A 19,521-nucleotide genomic window follows, 5' to 3' on the forward strand; every position below is an offset into this window, starting at 1 on the left:
ACCAAACGAATAAATGAAGACATGGAAAAGAAACTTAGCACACAAGTTCATATACATTTTCTTAATACAGCAATGAAATTGGGATATTAAAGTTTCACATGTTTAAGCCCTTATGCAAGGTCCATTAAATACTTATGCACAAAGCATATTTTAAATGCATCTTTAAGTTTGTTAAACACTGGGATATATTTCACTAATTTTATATCATTGCCTAATGTACTACAAAATTCTAGAGACTTTGTCCCTCTGGATTGTATGGGGGAAGAATTTTTTAAGTGAAAAAAATGTGAGAGGTTTCATCCTAAAAAGCATGTTTCATATTCCATAAAAATGATTTCCTCCGTCCTCCCCTCAGATAGAATCAGAACACTGTACCATGTTATAAGATTATTGTGCCTTTTTTAATAAAGTTTGTAGCCCTGATTCAAAGAAGAAGAAAAAACCTCTAGAAGAGAGAAATCTGGATTCAAGCTTGCATACATATATATGAATGGCAGAGACAACAAATTAAACATATATACTTTGCTGAGAATATTTTTTTAAGTTTAAAAATATTATTGGACAAAAGAAGAAATCATCATCCTCTATCCCTCAGAACAGACAGGCTTTATCTGCCTTTGATTTTTTTTTTTTTAAATACTGTGGTCCAAAAAATAAATTAAAAAAAATATATAAATTTAGCATATCAATTCAGGCAACCCAAGATGTAGTGCTACTGTAGCACTTTGCAGCAATAGTGTATCCAATGCTACAAACTCATTTCAGGGGGCAAAAAAGCTAGATAAAATAACCAGAAGAAAATGATCCAAAAAAGATTTATCCCAGCTTTTTTCTCTGTTGATCTTTACTAAGTAGCAACTTCTACCAACTGCTGACGGAGAAGGTGACATGCTAAAAAATATAACATTGATTTAAAAACAAAACTAAAAAACAAATTTAGTCATGGTCACCTTTAAAATTGAAAGCACAAATGTAAAATAGCTATAAAGGGAAACACCAATATGATGAATATTGCACAAGGAAAACTTTGCAATCTAGGGCCCAGTCTCCCAATTCAGAAATCTCCTTTTAGAAGGTCAGGCTCCCCATAGACTTTTTAAGTCTACTCCTCTTGTCAGATGTTAGAAATATTTACTAAATTGATATGATACCTTTATGTCAAAACAGTCAATTTTCATAACAGCTCCTGAGACTGTTAGTAACAAAGCCCTTTTCTGTGGCCACTGTATTAAACCAAAACCCCTTCTGTTACTAATTTCAAATATACAAAGGTTAAAAAAAAATGCAGCCTTAGGTATAATTTGTTTAAGCCCTCCCCAACTCCCCCCAAAAATCCCAGAATCAAATACTAAATATCAAAATGCAGGAGGGAAAAGGGGGGGGGGAGGGACAACCAACTGTAGTGTAGAAATTGTTTTCAGAAGTCTTGTCACATTATCACTTTAATTGATAGTTCCTATAATTAGGGAGATTTGTAGATTTTTTTTTCCAACAATGTCATTAGTAATCCATGTTTAACATAATTTTAAATACTACAGTTTCCATATTGATGCTCTGTACTGTTTTTCAAAACTGTTTTTAAAGGCTGTTTTTAAAAGGAGAAGAAAAAATTATAAGGAAATTCCAAGAAAAAGAAAACTCAACCCAATTTCTCAAAGGCAAAATAGCGCATACAAACTATGAAATCATTTAGGAGAAAGGAGGTTTCCAAAGATATGCTGCATAACTATATTCCATCACACAGCTACATCAATTAATAAGTTTTAAATTAGGGCAGTTCTGTGGAGATGTTCATTTAGGATGCTGGGAAATCATTTTCGCTGTATACCTAAATTCTGTAATTTATCTACCTGTATGTTTTGTCCACAATTATCTTTATAAAATAGGCCATTTTAAGAAGACAAAAATTCCATTCTACAAGTTTCATTTCACTTTTACTTATGGTTGAATACACATGAAATGCACTCAATGCATAAAAATCACAGTGGATAGCAGCACTTGGGGAAATTAAGGAGAATTTGATCATTCACATTGTGATTATTTTCTGCACATTGATGAAAGATAGCTATTTCACACTTCTAAAAACCTTGTGATCATTCTTTTAAAAAAAAAAGCCTCCTCAAACAAACAAAAAACACCAAACATAAACAAACAAAAAAGATGCATTACCCTTCTTTACACACAAAAATGAAACATTGTTATGGCAGCAAAAGATTTTGATAGCAATGAAAATTTGTAAACTGTATTTCAATCTTTTTTTTGTTCCCAAAGTGCAAGATGCAAGATTCCCATAAGCTTTCAGTAGTGCTTTTCTTGTAAATAATCCTTCATTTTGTTTGGCAAAGGCAGTTTCTGGATCAGGTCTATTCTGGTATACTGACGTATAACAAAACGACACAGGTACTGTAAGGAACGCACCTGCATAAACCGAGATACTGGGTTTGTCAATCTCACTGGGTAAGTTGCAGATCCAGGCAATCGAGACCGTGAATAGCAAAAAGCTCCATTTTCAGAGTCCCTGATTGAATGTTCAATTAGATCAACAATAGAAGTATGTCCCTCCACATCTGGTTGTTCATAAAAGCTAAACCTACCATTTGAATGTTCAATTCTAGTATGAAGGGTTTTACCATGGGAGCGAAAACTCAGGCTTAAAAGATAACGGTCATCAGAGCTATCTCGAACAAGAAATGAACCATCAGGCACATTCGCCAGTTTTCCCTCTGCCTCCCAACGTGTGATAGGGCCCCAGTACCATCCTTGTTTTGCAAGTTTTTTCAGTTCCTCTGTGAGGCTCGTCACAACCATAGGACCACTATTTTGTACAGAATCATAAACTCTTCCAACTCCTGGGGCAGAGTTAGGATCAAAATTCAAATGGCAGCGCATACTTTCAGCCACATGGGCATCTGTGCCATTCAGTCCATTAAAGTTCCTTTGGATTTGATTATTCTGAATCGGAGGTAGCAATGGTGAGAGTGGAGGGACATCACTGTGATTAACTCTTGGGCTTTGCAACATGACTCCTGTGGTACCAATCAACAAACCATTCACTGCCTGGTCCACAAATATATCTGGAGCAACAACTACATCTTGATCCACCTGACTCTCATCTTCATGAAAAGCATTTCCGCCCACTTGAGAAGAAACTGTTGAAACTTCCATGGGTGAAGAACTATCCAGACAGTAACTACGTGATCCTTCCAAAGGATACATTCCCTCATCTAAAGGCACAGTATACTGAATGTAGTCCTGAGGCATTAGTCCAATAACTACAGGCACATGTTCATCAATATGAAGATGTAGGTCCCCATTCTGGGATTCCGTACTTTTTAATGTACTGTTTTGTTCCTGAAACACACTATCTGACTGCAAGTCATGGAAGTCCTTTCGAACACCATTCAGTGCTGGGCTTGGGTTAGAGGAGTGGACCAAGGCCTTGACTTTCACTTCCATTTTGATACATGTCTCTTCTGAGTTTGTCGATCGAAGGGGCCATGGTGTTGGACTGTAATGGTGGTTACGGAGGGATGTGGATCTTAGAGGTCTTTGAGCTCTCACATCTTTAAAGGTTATTGGAGCAGATGAGGAAGAAAAGGTATCGTCATCAGCAGAGCTTACAGATGGTGTGCTGCCTTTCCCTTTCTGCTTTTGTTTTGCTGAAAGCCTTCTTTTTAAAGTACCCATTAAGCTTTCACTTTTTGATCTATTTTTGCCACCTTTTTCATCTTCACTGTTAACTTCACAGCTAGCCAAATCTTTACCATAGCAGCTGCTGAACAAGGAGTCATCTTTTCCAAATTCACTTAATGATGGTTGCTGAACCACTACAAAGTCACTTTCTTCTTTGCTTTTATTTAAGTTAAAGGATTTGCGAATTGTTTTGAGACTAATTTTCTTCATTATGACAAGCTACCAAGTCTGGCTGATCAAAAACTCTTCCGGTATTTTAGCCTTAACACATGTAGAGCAGCCTCTGCTTCATGTATGTATTTTATTCAGTCTCATTTAACTTCAAGAGCCATTTCCTGGAAACAAATAAAAAGACATTTAACTTCACACCAAAAAAAAACATTTTAAATGAAAACTACAGTATTTAAGAAATCCAGTCAAGTTCAAGAAATGACTTAAAAGTACAACATCTGCTTTTGAGTTGCCTGCCAGTTTTTCTGGTTTTAAAATCACATTTTAGTTTTATATATAATGTTCCTCTCTCCTTTGCTATGTGAAAGACCAACCCAAACACAGGGGAAGCTGACGAATTGTTGAAGATAATAATGGGTACAACAAGCTTCCTACTCTAGGGCTAGATTGTGACTGGTCCTAACATGGCCGTGAGGAAATTTTCCAGTATAGACAAGCCCTAAGAGACCTTCACCCACTCTGTGCGCCCAGCCTCTTTGGTTCCCACATCATAGGTCCAGGCATGGGGGGTGGAGAGCAGAGAGAGCAAGGTGTGCCTGCTCAATACTACTCCTTACCCTCTTCTTCCTTCCCCACCCCAAGAGTATGTAGGCAGAGAGGAGTGGGGAGTAGGTGGAGCCTTGGCTCCATTCCTTCTCCCACTACCCCCAACTAAGATGAAATGGTGCAAGGGGCGGAACCAGGTAAACGGCTACAATAAGTTACTTCCCCCCTACTCCCTACTGGGAGAATTCTTTCCCAGGGCTCCTCCTGAAGCAGCACAGCTACATGCCTCTCCTTACTCATGAGCCATGCAGCCTTGTAATATGCCTTTATAATTTGTGCACCACAACTATATTCACTCAGTTACTAACAACCAACCTTAATTTTTTGGTATAAATTATTACAAATGGAGCTCCCCAAGTAAGGGCTGCAGGATCATGCCCAAACATTAATTTCAGGATTTCTGTCACACTTCAAAATGCCTTTTAATTTAAAGAACACTTTAAGAAAAACCATGTGGCTATAAGAAGAGAGAACCATGAAAAACATTTTCTTGTTATTAAGGAGCAGTAGTTAAGAGTGAAATGAAAATTTCATTCACAGAATTGGCAAAGAGTTCTGTGGCACCTTATAGACTAACAAATGTACTGGAGCATGAGCTTTCGTGGGTGAATACCCACTTCGTCGGATGCATGACGCTTTTACAGATCCAGACTAACACAGCTACCCCTCTGATAAATCACAGAATTGGACTTATAAGTTACAATAAGACAATATTAATAACAACAACAACAAAACAGTCTCCTTCACATCTTATTACAGGGTAACTTTTTTTTTTTAAAGCAAATCAAACAAGGAAATTCAGAGATATGGGTATTTCCAAAAATTCCTTTCATTCACTTTTCAAAGGTTCTCCCAACTCCCTTTTGGGTCTTTTCTTTAAAACAGGTGCACCCAGCAACATCAAATTTCACTTCTCTGAGAGACAATGTTAAGAAGGAGCTTTCACAGGTTTGAGGGAGTGCATGTAGGAATTATAGAGATATTTAAAGGTGTTGTTGTGAAAATACCTAAATATGTATATAAGTAAAATACATAATGATATGGCATGGTATAATTATTATTAGAATGAGTTTGTGATAGCTGAATTACTCATGAGTGGCAAAGTAGGGAGTAGCCAATAGAAAACTACATTGGGGCCACGGGAGAGGGAACGCTGTATATAGGATGAAAGGCCAACATGGGGAATAGGAAGGAGGTAGCCACTTCTGGAAATGGGAGGCTGTCTGGTCCAGCTTACATTCCAACAGGACTTGGATCTATGACTGGCTTCCAAAGTTTACAGGTACTTCTACTACTGAGCAATTCTTAAACATTTTTTTTTAAATCTAAGGAAATACTCAAGGAAAAAACCACAATGAATCTATCATTTACAGCATTTACAAATTAAGTTTCTGGATTTCTTAATTCTCCCTGCGCCCTCCACTGTCAAACGTTAAGAATGTATGTAAAATTTTTGTAAATTGTAAGTTAAGGTTCTACTTTACAAAAATCAAACATATTTTAAATTATGCATATGCAGAGTATGATCATTCAAACTACCTTAACTTTGACCCCCTTGGAGCACCCTGAGAGTAGGCAACACACATCTGCAAAAACTTTATCACTAAGTTTCACTAAGTTTAAGAATAAAGTATTAATTTTGAAGCCTTTAATTAAACGAATCGGTGGGAAGAGAGGAAAAGGTCATCTCTGAATTTTTCTTGGTTCTGAGTGCCACTGTGGGAGCAGAGTAGTTCTTGTTTGGATTGATTTAAACTGTGCATTAGCATACTTTTGATTATTTGAGGATTTTTGCAAAATGGAACCTTACCTTGGAATTTCAGGCTAACATATCTTGAGAAAACTACATTATCAAATAAAACTAAAATAACTACTATATTGTAAGCAGGGATCAGCAACCTTTGGCACACGGGCCATCAGGGAAATCCGCTGGTGGGCTAGGCAGGTTTATTTACCTGCAGTGTCCGCAGGTTCGGCTGATCGCACTTCTCACTGGCCGCGGTTTGCTGTTCCAGGCCAATGGGGGCTTCAGGAAGCGACATGGGCCGAGGGATGTGCAGGGCCGCTTCCCACCACCCCCATTGGTCTGGAACGGTAAACTGCAGCCAGTGGGAGCTGCGATTAGCCAAACCTGAGGACGCTGCAGGAAAACAAACCTTCCTGGCCCGCCACCAGATTTCCCTGATGGGCCTCAGGCCAAAGGCTGCCGATCCCTGTTGTAAAGAATACAAGAGAACTGTGTCACAAAATGACACTGCTATATTTTAAAATGCTGTAGCTGCCAATATTTTCTCATGCTAGACCAGAAAGAAAGATCTGCCACTGCAACTGTGAACACTATGTTTTAGCACAGAAACCTTCTGGATTATAGGTCTATAACTTTTGGTAGTTAATATATTTATCAGATTAATAAAGCATATCATGAGAATGATGGTCATGTCTTGAAGTTATAAAAACTTATGCAGTCATGAGCAGGATTAACCTTGGTATGTCCGAGGGCATCAGTTTATTCACCCAGGGACAAGCAACGTGATCAAATGAACTATGGTCTTGGCCTGAAGCCCACTGAATTCAACTGAAATACTGAATTTAACTGAAATTGATTTCAATGGACTTTTTATTAAGTCCTATTACATATTGGACCTTCTGCATTGAGAAATCCAGTGACTTGGTTTAAGTTAAAAATTATATTGACCTTGCTACATCGCAGGGCTGTGAAAAATCTGGCACCGTAAACACCGCAGTTAGGTTGACCTAACCACAGTATAGATGCAACTAGGTTGATGGATAAATTCTTCTGTCAACCTAGCTACCGCTTCTCAGAGAGGTGGATTAACTACATCAACAGAAAGGTCCTTTCCTTCATTGTAGGAAGCATTTACACTGCAGCACTAGAGTGGGTGTCCCTGCATAACCAATAGCTGTTCCTCTGTAACGTAGACACACCCTTAGACACACCCTTATAGCCTCTGTCTCAATTCTTCCAGACGTAAACCGCTAATAATGCTTACCTCTGAGAAGTAGGTAGGCCTTATATTGAGGGCTGTTAGTAAAGAACTGTACAGACATCATACAGATGTGCAAAGAATGAAGCATTTAGGAACTCACTGGGACACTTTTGCATGCACAGATTTTTCCCACCTAGGGATGACAAAAATTAGTATATGTATTATTTCATGGAATGCATCTTGATGTCGTATTTGTTATAAAAATAGCAGTTAACACCAGCAGGACAACTTCATTTGGAACTCTGTAAGAATTATACTATTGCTGAGTCCCTGAACAGAAGTGCTTTCTCAGTAGCACCTCCTGCATAGTCAATTTTAATAAGATCTCAAGAAAGGTCTGCTGCAGATATCTGCTGCTGTGAATATGCAATAAATTATGCCATGGTGTTCCAAAAAGTCTAGTGGACAATATAAATATTTTAGGAATACTTTGAGATCAAAGGAAGGAGAAAGCTATAGCGACAACATGAAATGAGAGTGGAGACAGCCAGGGACCAAAGAAAGAAAAAGAAACATAGTCCAAAAACTTTTATTTTAAAATCAGATTTTTACCAAACATAATTTAGAAGAAGACACAGATAGTCAGTGTAAACAAACTGTCTCACAGCCCACCAGCAGATTACTCTGACAAGCCGCAGGTTGCCCACACTGATCTAACCTGACCTGTATAAAACGGGCCACAGGAATTCCCTGATTTAATTCCTGTTTGAACCAGATCATGTATTTTAGAAAAACATACAATCTTGATTTAAAAATTGTTGTTAAGTTGTTCCAAGGTTAATTACTGTCACTGTTAAAAAACTGCAACTTTTTCCAGCCTGAATTTGTCTAGTTTCAACTTCCAGCCATTGGATCTTGTTATACCTTTGTTTGCTAGACTGGGGAGCCAATTATCATTTTTTTGTCCCCGTGCAGGTACTTATAAACTGTGAACAAGTCACTAGAACTATCTCTTTGTTAAATGGACTAGATGGCGCTCCTTGGGTCTTACCACTGCAAGGCATGTTTTCCAATCATTTAATCATTCTCAGGGCTCTTTGCTGAACCCTCTCCAATTTATCAACATCCTTCTTGAACTGAGGACTCCAAAATTGGACAAAGTATTCCAGCAGTGGTTGCACCAATGCCAAATGCAGAGGTGATATAACTGCCATACTCCTACTTGAGATTCCTCCGCTAATACATCTATAGACTGATTTAGGTCTTTTGGTCACAGCATCACACATATGTTCAGCGTATTATCCACCATTGGAATCTGTATTGGAATCACTACTTCCTGGGAGAGAGTCCCCCATCTTGTGAGCATGGTCTACACTGTTTGTTCTTTACATGTGGCTGTATCAAAAGGCACATTGGTTGCTTAAACAAAATTCTCCAAGTGATCCAGCCCAATGGTTCTCAAACTAGGGCTGCCGCTTGTTCTGGAGAAGCCCCTGGCAGGCTGGACCTGCCGCGTCCACAGGCTTGGCCGATCACGGCTCCCACTGGCCGCGGTTCACTGCTCCAGGCCAATGGGGGCTGCTGGAAAGCCCCCATTGGCCTGGAGCAGTGAACCACGGCCAGCGGGAGCCATGAACGGCCAAACCTGCGGACGCGGCAGGTAAACAAACAGGCTCGGCAGGGGCCAGGGGCTTTCCCAGAACATTTGGCGGCCCTAGTTTGAGAACCACTGATCCAGACCACTCTGAATCAGCAACCTATCCTCATCATTATCTACCACGCCCATAGTTTTTGTGTCATCTGCAAATTTTATCAATGGTAGTTTTCTGTATTCTTCTAGGTCACTGATAAAAATGTTAAATACGATAGGGACAAGAACCAATCCCTGCACGAACCCACTAGAAACACACTTGTTTGATAAGTCCCTGCTTACAATTACATTTCATGACCTGACAGTCAGCCATCTTTTAATCCATTTAATGTGTACCATGTTAATCTGTATGGTTGTAGTTTAAAATTAAAGTCATGTGGTACCAAGTCAAATCTCTTAGAGATTTCTAAGTATAATATAGCAACACTATTGCCTTTATCAACCAGTCTTGTAATCTTATAAAAAACAGGTTTCAAGTTAGTTTGACAGGATCTATTTTCCAGAAACACATGTTGATTGGAGTTGTTATAGTGATGCTGTATTTAAAATATACCGTGAAAGCTAAAGAATGCACAGAATCATAGAATATCAGGGTTCGAAGGGACCTCAGGATGTCATCTAGTTCTACCTCCTGCTCAAAGCAAGACCAACACTAACTAAATCATGCCAGACAGGGTTTTGTCAAGCCTGACCTTAAAAACCTCTAGGGAAGGAGATTTCACCACCTCCCTAGGTAACCCATTCCAGTGCTTTACCACTCTCCTAGTGAAAAAGTTTTTTTCTAATATCCAACCTAAATCTCCCCCACTGCAACTTGACACCATTACTCCTTGTTCTATCATCTGGTATCACTGAGAACAGTCTAGATCCATCCTCTTCGGAATCCCCCTTCAGGTAGTTTAAAGCAGCTATCAAATCCCCCCTCATTCTTCTCGTCTGCAGACTAAATAATCCCAGTCCCTCAGCCTCTTCTCATAAGTCATGTGCTCCAGCCCCCTAATCATTTTTGTTGCCCTCCGCTGGACTCTTTCCAATTTTTCCACATCCTTCTTGTAGTGTGAGGCCCAAAACTGGACACAGTACTCCAGATGAGGCCTCACCAATGCTGAATAGAGGGGAATGATCACGTCCCTTGATCTGCTGGCAGTGTGCCTACTTATACAGCCCAAAATGCCATTAGCCTTCTTGGCAACAAGGGCACACTGTTGACTCATATCCAGCTTCTTGTCCACTGTAACCTCTTGTCCTTTTCTGCAAAACTGCTGCCTAGCCACTCAGACCCTAGTCTGTAGCAGTGCATGGGATTCTTCTGTACTAAGTGCAGGACTCTGCACTTGTCCTTGTTGAACCTCATCAGATTTCTTTTGGCCCAATCCTCTAATTTGTCTAGGTCCCTCTGTATCCTGTCCCTACCCTCCAACGTTTCTACCACTCCTCCCAGTTTAGTGTCATCTGTAAACTTGCTGAGAGTGCAATCCATGCCATCCTCCAGATCACTAATGAAGACATTGAACAAAATCGGCCCCTGGACCCACCCTTGGGGCACTCCGCTTGATACTGGCTGCCAACTAGACATGGAGCCATTGATCATTACCCGTTGAGCCCAATGATCTAGCCAGCTTTCTATCCACCTTACAGTCTATTCATCCAGTCCATACTTCTTTAACTTGCTGGCAAGAATACTGTGGGAGACCATATCAAAAGCTTTGCTAAAGTCAGGGAATAACACGTCCACTGCTTTCCCCTCATCCACAGAGCCGGTTATCTAATCATAGAAGGCAATTAGGTTAGTCAGGCATGACTTGCCCTGGGTGAATCCATGCTGACTGATTTGTGCTCATCCAGCTTTTCTAAATAGTCCTGAACCACTTCTTTCTCCACAGAGGGCTGGTCACCTCCTCCCCATACTGTGCTGCCCAGTGCAGCAGTCTAGGAGCTAACCTTGTTCGTGAAGACAGAGGTGAAAAAAGCATGAGTACATTAGCTTTTTCCACATCTTCTGTTACTAGGTTGCCTCCCCCATTCAATAAGAGGCCCACACTTTCCTTGACTTTCTTCTTGTTGCTAACATACCTGTAGAAACCCTTCTTGTTACTCTTAACATCCCTTGCTAGCTGCAATTCCAAGTGTGATTTGGCCTTCCTGATTTCACTCCTGCATGTCTGAGCAATATTTTTATACTGCTCCCTGGTCATTTGTCCAATTTTCCACTTCTTGTAAGCTTCTTTTTTGGTGCGTGTTTGATTGTTTGAAAAGTGTGAATTGGGAGTGCTCTGTTTTGTGTGTTTAAAATATTTCAGAGCAGTTTCAATTAAATCATTATGTGTCAAAATGATTTAAATAGGACATCTGGCACGTCTGTCATAATGGTTTATGTGTGGGACTGTGTCAACAGAAAGTTTGTGTATTTGTATTATAGAGCTTTTATGCATTTTACCTGTTTCACCTAGGTTAACTATAGCCATTTCCTGAGATAAACACTATTTACAGTGCTGCCAGAAGACATTACTATGTAACAGGCCAGCTTTGGAAATTAGACACACACTTTTTCTCCTTAAAAGAGTTAATACAAAAATCAGACACACCCATATGTGGCCAAACTTGAACAATTACAATTCAAATGATAATTCTGAAACACTGAATAGAAACAAAAATAGAATCAGAAATTGACACACAGCCATTCTTTAACATGTATTTATAGAATTTACGCTTTCCTATAATTAGGGCTTCAAGTCTGTCACAGAGGTGAAAGAACTCACAGATACTGTGTCTTCTCTGTTTGTCCATGTGGGAAGGCACTAGGTGGGTTGCCCCACCAGCCCAGTGGTGAGGGTGGCACTGAGGGGAGGGACAGGGATGTGTTGGAGAGCCAGACTGCTCTGCACCCACTCCACAGTGGCAGCTCCTGTGTCTCACAGGACTGGGCCCAGCTCCCCACTCCATGTTGCAACCTGGCACACAGGGTTGCTCAGCTGCCCTTCCATCATGACAAGGGTGCAGCCTGGCCAAATTTGAATGAGTGGCATTGTAAGCTGGTAAGTGTGGAGTGGGTTTGCTCTCAATGCTCAGGCATAGCCTCACAGGACCCACTGTTGCCCGGAGGGAGCCTGAGGTAGGCTCTCTCTTAACCCTTGGACCCAGCCCCACAGGATGGGAGTCATCGCTGCAGGGTGAGTGCAGGGCAGGCTCACTCCCCAGCTGCCTCCCCCTGCCAGGGGCCTCCCACCTTACTAGGATGGAATCAGGGTTTCAGTGACTGTGGACAGGGTGCTGTTGCAGGTGCTCCCCAGGCAGGGGAGGAAAAGGAAGCAGTGGTTGCAGAGGAAGAGGAGGATGCTGGTCTGCTATGATTTTGAAGAGGTAAGGTTCAATTTCATTTATCAATTGCCCTTCCTACAATTAGGAATTTTAATTAATTAACTTGTCCATTTATTTCCATCAAATGGAACATGAAAATATTTAACTTGATTTTTACACTTACAACTACACTATTGCTGCACTTAGAGCATGCTCTAGGTATCAATTTAGAAATACAAAATCCCAGCTATAACAAGTTATTAGATTTATTATAGTTTAGCATAAAGTATAAGAAGGCTTATCTACAAAGTTTACAACATAGCAAAAGCACATCCTGTTTCAGAGCATTCAGCACAACTGTGCACAGAGATAAACTGAACAGAACAATATAGACAGTACCCACAATCACCACTCAATGCATGGCTCTGGAGATTTAAAAAAGGAATTTGTATGCCTTTTTTTTTTTTTAAGGGGGGGAACACGTTTCTGAAACATTTGATTAAAGCCTAATACTGAAAATTGGGAAGTACATAGTTAGCCTTGGATCTAAAAGCATCTTAATACAAATACATAGTTACCTAAAAATTGTGTACTTAATTATCATAGGTAACATGCCACTGATTTTTAATGCCGAATGTGCTATTGATTTGAAAAAGGAAATTATGCTTATAGAAGAAACTGACATGACATAGCCCCAATTTACTAAGAAATATGTACATTTAAACTTTGCACTACACATTAAAGCCACAGCCACTTAATTTCTTTTTATTCTGTATGGATTCACACCAAATTTCCAATACATCGTTTAAAATTTTTTAATCCTAAACAATATATTAAAAGCCTTCACCTAACTGAGTCACATTTCTTTACTGATGAGGCACAACCACAATCAGGTTTCAATGCACTGAAAGATTCACAGTAGTTTAAATATTTGCATAATTCAGATTTCTTTTCAAACTGAGTACTCAAAATTTACCTTAAAATGAATACCTCTGTGATCTAAGAAGCCGTGTCAAAGTATTATGGAATACTTGAAGGCTGGGGCAAATAGGAAGTACATTTATTTTTATACATATCAACTGTTAAGATATGGTTCTTTAAAAGCAAACATCGCTTATTTTACTTAACACTTCTTAACTTCCACTGGTAAGTTGCACCTTCAGCAATATGTTAAGAGACGATGCTGTCTAATGAGATTTTCCCACCATCCACCCTCAACACTTCAAACAGAACTGTAACAGGGTCTCCTCGGTCCTGCTTCTGTCTCAGTCGGCAAACCACACAGAGACCCTGGTGCTGGTTCAACACCCTGTGCAGTTTATTTATAATTGAGTCCCACCACACCTAGCATCTTTACAAGCAGCGGGAGAGCAATCACTCTCTCCCCCCTCACTGCCATTGACTGGGAACAGTGAACCACAGCCACTGGGAGCTGTGGGGCAGCCATGCCTGAGGACGGTCAATGTAAACAAACTGTCTCACGGCCCAACAGCGGATTACCCTGGCGGGCTGCGTTCGGCCTGCATGCGGCAGGTTGCCCACTACTGGGCTAATGGCTTATTTAGCCTTTCTGCCCTGCCCCACCCACAAATTATGCACAGGTCTGCCTCATCAACTCCAATCTGCTATGCCTGATTGGAGCTGCTGTGACTCAGGGTTTCATGCTTAGCACTCTGTAACAAGTACTTAAAATGTTTAATGTAGAGAGTAATGTCCATGTCCACACTAGACACTACAAAATAAAAAATTCCAGGTGGGGAAAATTACAAACTGCACAGCAAGCTTCAATTTTTTCACTGTGTCACAAGCACATTGGAGATGCTGCTATGTTTTCTTTTTACTAAACTTGGACTACATTCCTGGGTCAAAGGTGAAAAAGTCTGCTTTCAAGTAAGCCATTTTAATCTGAATACTTCTTTATGTTGATGCTCTGATGCCTTCTGAAAACAAAGAAACACAACAGACCTGTTTGGGACTGGTCTCAGCACTGTTTTAAATTGTGCCAGAGTCCATCCTCTCTCCTTGCTGTTCTTTGGAGCTCTGCTGCTCAGCATGGGCCTTGTAGCTCAGCATAAGAAGTGCACAAACAAACACACTTTCATATGCGAGATGGAGAGAGGTAAAAGCAGTTCTGAGGCCCTTATGGACTTGATGATATAGATAATTCAAATCTTACACTTTCACAGTTTAACAGTAATTCAGGCCCTTTCTTGTCTAACAATAAATAAATACCTACCTATGCCCTGAACTTTTATTATTATGCACCAAGCATTTAAACCTTCAAAACTTTTATAAAATGACTAACAAAGGAAAAAAGTTTTCTATCTCACATGGGTCTAACAAAGTCCCTTTTCCCAATGGCAAACAGCATACTCTTCTCTAGCTTCAAACACAAAATAGCTAGTCCCATCTGTTCTACAATTCTTTTTACCAGAGATGTATAAAGCATAAGTAGAAAAACTGCCCATCAGTAATAATGCTTTATCAGCACATACAGCAAATCTGGTAACCATTATCAATCCTTAGAATAGCAGAAGTGAGGTTCATCTTTGCTAATAGAAATGTAGGAGGAAAACCACATTAATAAAAGAAACCCTTGAAAGTTTCTGTATCACAAACAGTGCTATCAGTTGTACACAAAATGACAACAGAATGCAAAACCATTTAAGCTGACGTCAGAGTGCAGAGTTGGGACCTGACGACTGGCCCTACCCTCAGGCAGCATCACCTTGCTTGCTAGTCTTTTGCCTCCTATAAGGAGGCCAATCTGTAGCCAGACCCAACACTTCTACCAGGTAACTGGATTGGCCAGCAGGCAGCTGAAAATGGAAACCTGCAATGGGCTGAAACAGACCCTTTCCCTACTTCACCCACCACTGCCTGCAGGGACTTCTGTATCTTTCCAAAGTAATACCTAGGTATCTTTTTGTTTTGTATTTGAAGTTTTGAATTTTTCACAAAACTGCATTAACTGAGTTGTTCAAGTATTCCTCTTTTTCTTTTGTATGGCTTGGGTAGGTAGCAATGACCTACCCAAGCAAATTTATATCTAAATTTGATAGCACATTGTCCTTCAGCCCCCTGGCAAAAGAATGAAGGGGACACTCAGATATGATGTTGTTTGTTTGTGCCTGGTATGACAGTTCTAAGATTCTGTTGCTCCCCTCTCCTTTTTTTTTTTTTTACTGCTGTTAGGACAATGTTTCTTTTAGGTATTATCTTATTAAAGCTATTTTAATAAAAGTTACAGACACTTGGCTAGAATTACTTAACATGGTGTGTCTTCATAGCTAAGGGCAGAAAGCAATGTACTTTTTAAATATATTTTATTACAATGAAATAAAGGGTCTTCAGCAGGGGGACAGTTTCTAAAACTATTTATTTGGGGAGCAAAAAGTCTACTACAAATTTATGTAATGAAAATGAAGGGGAGAATAGAAAAGGTATTTGTAAAACCATAAAAGGACCTATGCTTCTCTAAATTAGGACAGTCTCTGCAAAAAGAAAACACATAGAAGTATCAACAAATGCTTTTAGTCCTGGAGAGCTGGAACACTTGTTGAAAAGGGCATAACCCAATCAGTCATCCACATGAAAGTACTGCCAAAGAATTTTAGACAACAGAGTTTGTCTTTGAAATCCCAAAGCATTTCAAAAAGTAATTTTAGAAACACAGTACAACTGTTTAAGGTGTACACTGAAAAGCTAGAAGCAATAAAATAAAGCACTTTCTGAAAACAATTTCCTGGCCAGCATTAGTCTAATCATTCTTCTCCTAATATGACTCCAATAACATCACCTCCAGCAGCAATTTTCAAGCCTTTCCCTAAAAAGGGAAAGAAAACTGGCTGTAGAGTAACAGCAGTTGAATGCTCGTACACCATTAAAATGCTACTCCAATTTTCATGTTGGTACTGCAGTTAGTTTTTATTTTATACTGTACTGATTTTGATTAATATTTCTGTAACAAATAAATACAGTAACATTATTCATGGTTCCTGAGTTGAAATATGCACCAATCGCAGAGAACACAAGTGCACATGATGCGTAGTCAACTCAACAAGACTGCACCAAACTCGTAGCATGAATGATATCTAAAAGAACAACCTCCACTCCAATGGCCACATAAAAAATTGAATATGGTCAAATTCCTATACTGATTTCCGATTATTGCTGGCTATGGAATAAAAAGCCAGTGCCATAAGAAAAAACAATCCACAGAACATACTCTACTCAGACTTGTCTACACTAGCAACCTATGTCAATATAACTATGTAGCTCAGGGGAGTGGAAAATCCACACCCCTGATCGACAAAGTTATACCAACCTAACTCCCGGTGTAGACAGTGCTATGTTGATGGAAGAGCTTATCTCATCAACATAGCTACCGCCTCTCAGGGAGGTGGAGTACCTACCTTGACAGGAGAAGCCCTCCTGTCGGCATAAGTAGTGTCTTCACTGAAGCTACAGCGGCACACCTGCATCAGTGCAGCTGCACCGCTATAGCATTTTAAGTGTTGACAAGCCCTCAGTTAATTTGGTCTGAATCTGAAGAGAGTGTGGATGGTTAGGAAGAAACAAGAGAAAGTAATGGTACCATATCATTTTACACTAAAGATTATGTGAACATCAGATTGGAACCTTAGATATGAGTAACTATATATAAATGTATAGTCCTAGTGCTGTTTACATGATTACGTAGTTCTGTAGTCCTTATTTGGAGGACTGGATATTAAGCATTAACTGGCTGAAGAAATTCGCAGTATAAGATTTCCACAAATCTAAAAAGATAATTAGCTTCAGAGTAATGAGCTTACAACTTTGCAAGTCAAATAGTTGCAGAGCAAGGAGTCTACAAGCTCTGCTGCAGAAGCCAATGGAACTTGACAACTTGAAGCAAAAACTGTCTCAGATTTTTTTCCATTTCCCACCATTCTTAAAAAAGCACACCACCACCTTCAAAAATTAAAGACTTGGTGGGACAAATCTCATGACTGAAATATTGGCATAAAGGAGTATACCTTGTTCAGGAAGGACAGGTAAGGGGAAAAAGGGAGGAGCTGTAGCATTTTACACCACAAACACACTTGCTTTAAGGTTCACAGGGAGGTAAGAGACAGACCAGTTGAAAGTCTCTGGGTAGATTAAAGGGGGGGGCGGAGAAACAGGAATGACATCATGGCAGGAGTCTACTATAGACCACCAAATCAGGAAGAGGGGTTGGATGTGGCATTTCTAGAACAAATAACAGTAACAGTCATAACACAAGACCGGACAGTAAAAGGGGACTTAAAACTACCGAGGACAACTGCTGGAAAAGTAATACGGCAAAACATAAAATTTCCAGTAAGTTTTTAGACTATATTGAGGACAACTCTTTGTTTCAGAAAGTGGAGAAAGTAACAAGGGAGACAGCCATTTGTGACGTGATTGTGACCAACAGGGTGTAATTGGTTGCTAATATGAAGGCAATTTGAGTGAAAGTGATCATGACATGATAAATTTCATTATTCTAAAGAAAGGAAGGAGAACAGCAGAATAATGACAATGGACTTCAAGAAAAGCAGACTAATAAATTCAGAGAACCGATGGGTGAGGTCCCATTGGAAGAAAATCTAAGGGAAACAGAAGTACAGAAGAGCTGGCAGTTTCTTAAGGAGACAATATTAAAAGCACAAGTGCAAACAACCCCAAATGTAAGGGGATTGTTGTCCCCTTACTAAAACTCAGTGGGGGTGTTTTGGTGGGCTATCTCCCAGTACCAAAAGAAAGGGCAAGGGTTGATGGGAAATCAGGACCCTGAGACTGACAGTCCCGAGGAACAATGGGGAGAGGCCAATGCTCCAGGTCAGCCTGATTGACAGGGTGGGCAGGCTAATCAGGGAGTCAGGAGTCCTCCGTGTGAGCTGGAATTGCCTGGGTCAGACAGAGTGGGGCCAAGCTAAGGAGAAAGCAGGGTCCCAAGCTGAGTGGGGGAGTAGAGCTGTGCCAGGGCCAGAAAAGCATCCCAGGAAGCAGGTCAGCGCTAGGAGCATAGTCACAAAAGCAGCCCACAGAGCAGATCTGTGCTGGGAGGAGAGCTGCAGCAACCAGAGCCAGAGGGGCCAGAGAACCAGCCCAGGGAGCTGGAGGCATAGCAGCAGTCATGCTGAGATAGAGTGGTGGAGCTGAGGCGGAGTGGAGCTGGAGCAGTTCAGAGCTGAGTGCGGTGAGCAGCTGTGGAGAGCGAGGGGGACTCTGGGTCATGGGCCCAGTGCAGGGAGACGCCCCCAGCCAAGATGCCTTGCAGGCCAGACTTGGAGGGGGATCGTAACCCGGACGGAGTGGGGGCAACGCTGGGAAGAAGGGTCCTGACACCTAGAACCTGAGAGCGTGTGGCCATGGCCAGAGCAAGTGTCCAACCTGCAGCATCCCTGCAGCACTGCCAGGGCCTGAGAAAGAGGCCTGGGACTCGTGAGGAACAGACTGAGCTTCCCTTACGTTCCAGAGGCTGCTGTTTGTGATGTCCTCGTGCCACTGAGCAGGGTTATGTGTTTTCCTTTAATCCTTCCCATTTTTTCCTTATCTTTTTAAAACTGATTGCTGTTTAATAAATTGTATTGTTTGAACTGTATGTAATGATCATGGGTCAAGGAAGCATCCAGTGCAGAGAGAGCACCCCAGAGTGGTGACACCCTACCCCCTGCCCTAAGTGACCACAACACGGTTGGGGGTCAAGCCCCTCAGGAATCCTGGGCCCAGCCTTGTTGGCGTTACGAGGACTCTGCCACACAGGAGAGTGGAAGGGGAGCCTTCAAGGTCAGGCAGGCCCCTGGGCAAAGGAAGTGGGAGCAAGGACTCAGATCCTTTCACTAGCCCACTTCACTGGGGTAGTGTATTAGCCAAGAAAGTTCCCCACAATAGCAGGAACATTCCCCCGCTTACACAAAGGAAAGATAGGAAGCATAATAAGAGGCCAGTAAGGCTCCATCAGGAGCTCTTTAATGACTTGAAAATCAAAAAGGGATCTGCAAAAGTGGAAACATGGATGAATTGCTAAGAAGGAGTACAAAAGAATAGTGCAAGCATGTAGGGACAAAATTAGAAAGGAAAAGGCACAAAATTAATTAAACCTACCAAAGGACATAAAAGGCAAGAAGAATAGATTCTTTAAAT

At 40.8% G+C, this 19,521-nt stretch overlaps 1 protein-coding gene across 8 annotated transcripts in view; it reads right to left on the reverse strand.

Annotated features, from left to right (window-relative positions):
- Positions 1-620: 620 nt before the first annotated feature.
- Positions 621-19,521, reverse strand: part of SOCS6 (suppressor of cytokine signaling 6) — a 30,014-nt gene continuing 11,113 nt past the window's right edge. For 5 of the 8 annotated variants that reach the window (XM_039527513.1, XM_039527514.1, XM_039527515.1 and 2 more), the window contains 2 exons: positions 7,482-7,611; positions 621-4,028 (listed from right to left, as the gene is read on the reverse strand). In XM_039527513.1, coding sequence (XP_039383447.1) covers positions 2,299-3,903 — 1,605 coding nt within the window. In that variant the 5' untranslated portion in view covers positions 3,904-4,028; positions 7,482-7,611 and the 3' untranslated portion in view covers positions 621-2,298. Of the gene's footprint in view, positions 4,029-7,481; positions 7,612-13,342; positions 13,359-15,027; positions 15,044-19,521 lie in introns of those variants that run through there. The other 3 variants (XM_039527517.1, XM_039527519.1, XM_039527520.1) reach the window with 3 other exon arrangements.

The sequence above is a fragment of the Mauremys reevesii genome, linkage group 2 (assembly GCF_016161935.1).
Source record: "Mauremys reevesii isolate NIE-2019 linkage group 2, ASM1616193v1, whole genome shotgun sequence".
Taxonomy (NCBI): Eukaryota; Metazoa; Chordata; order Testudines; family Geoemydidae; genus Mauremys; species Mauremys reevesii.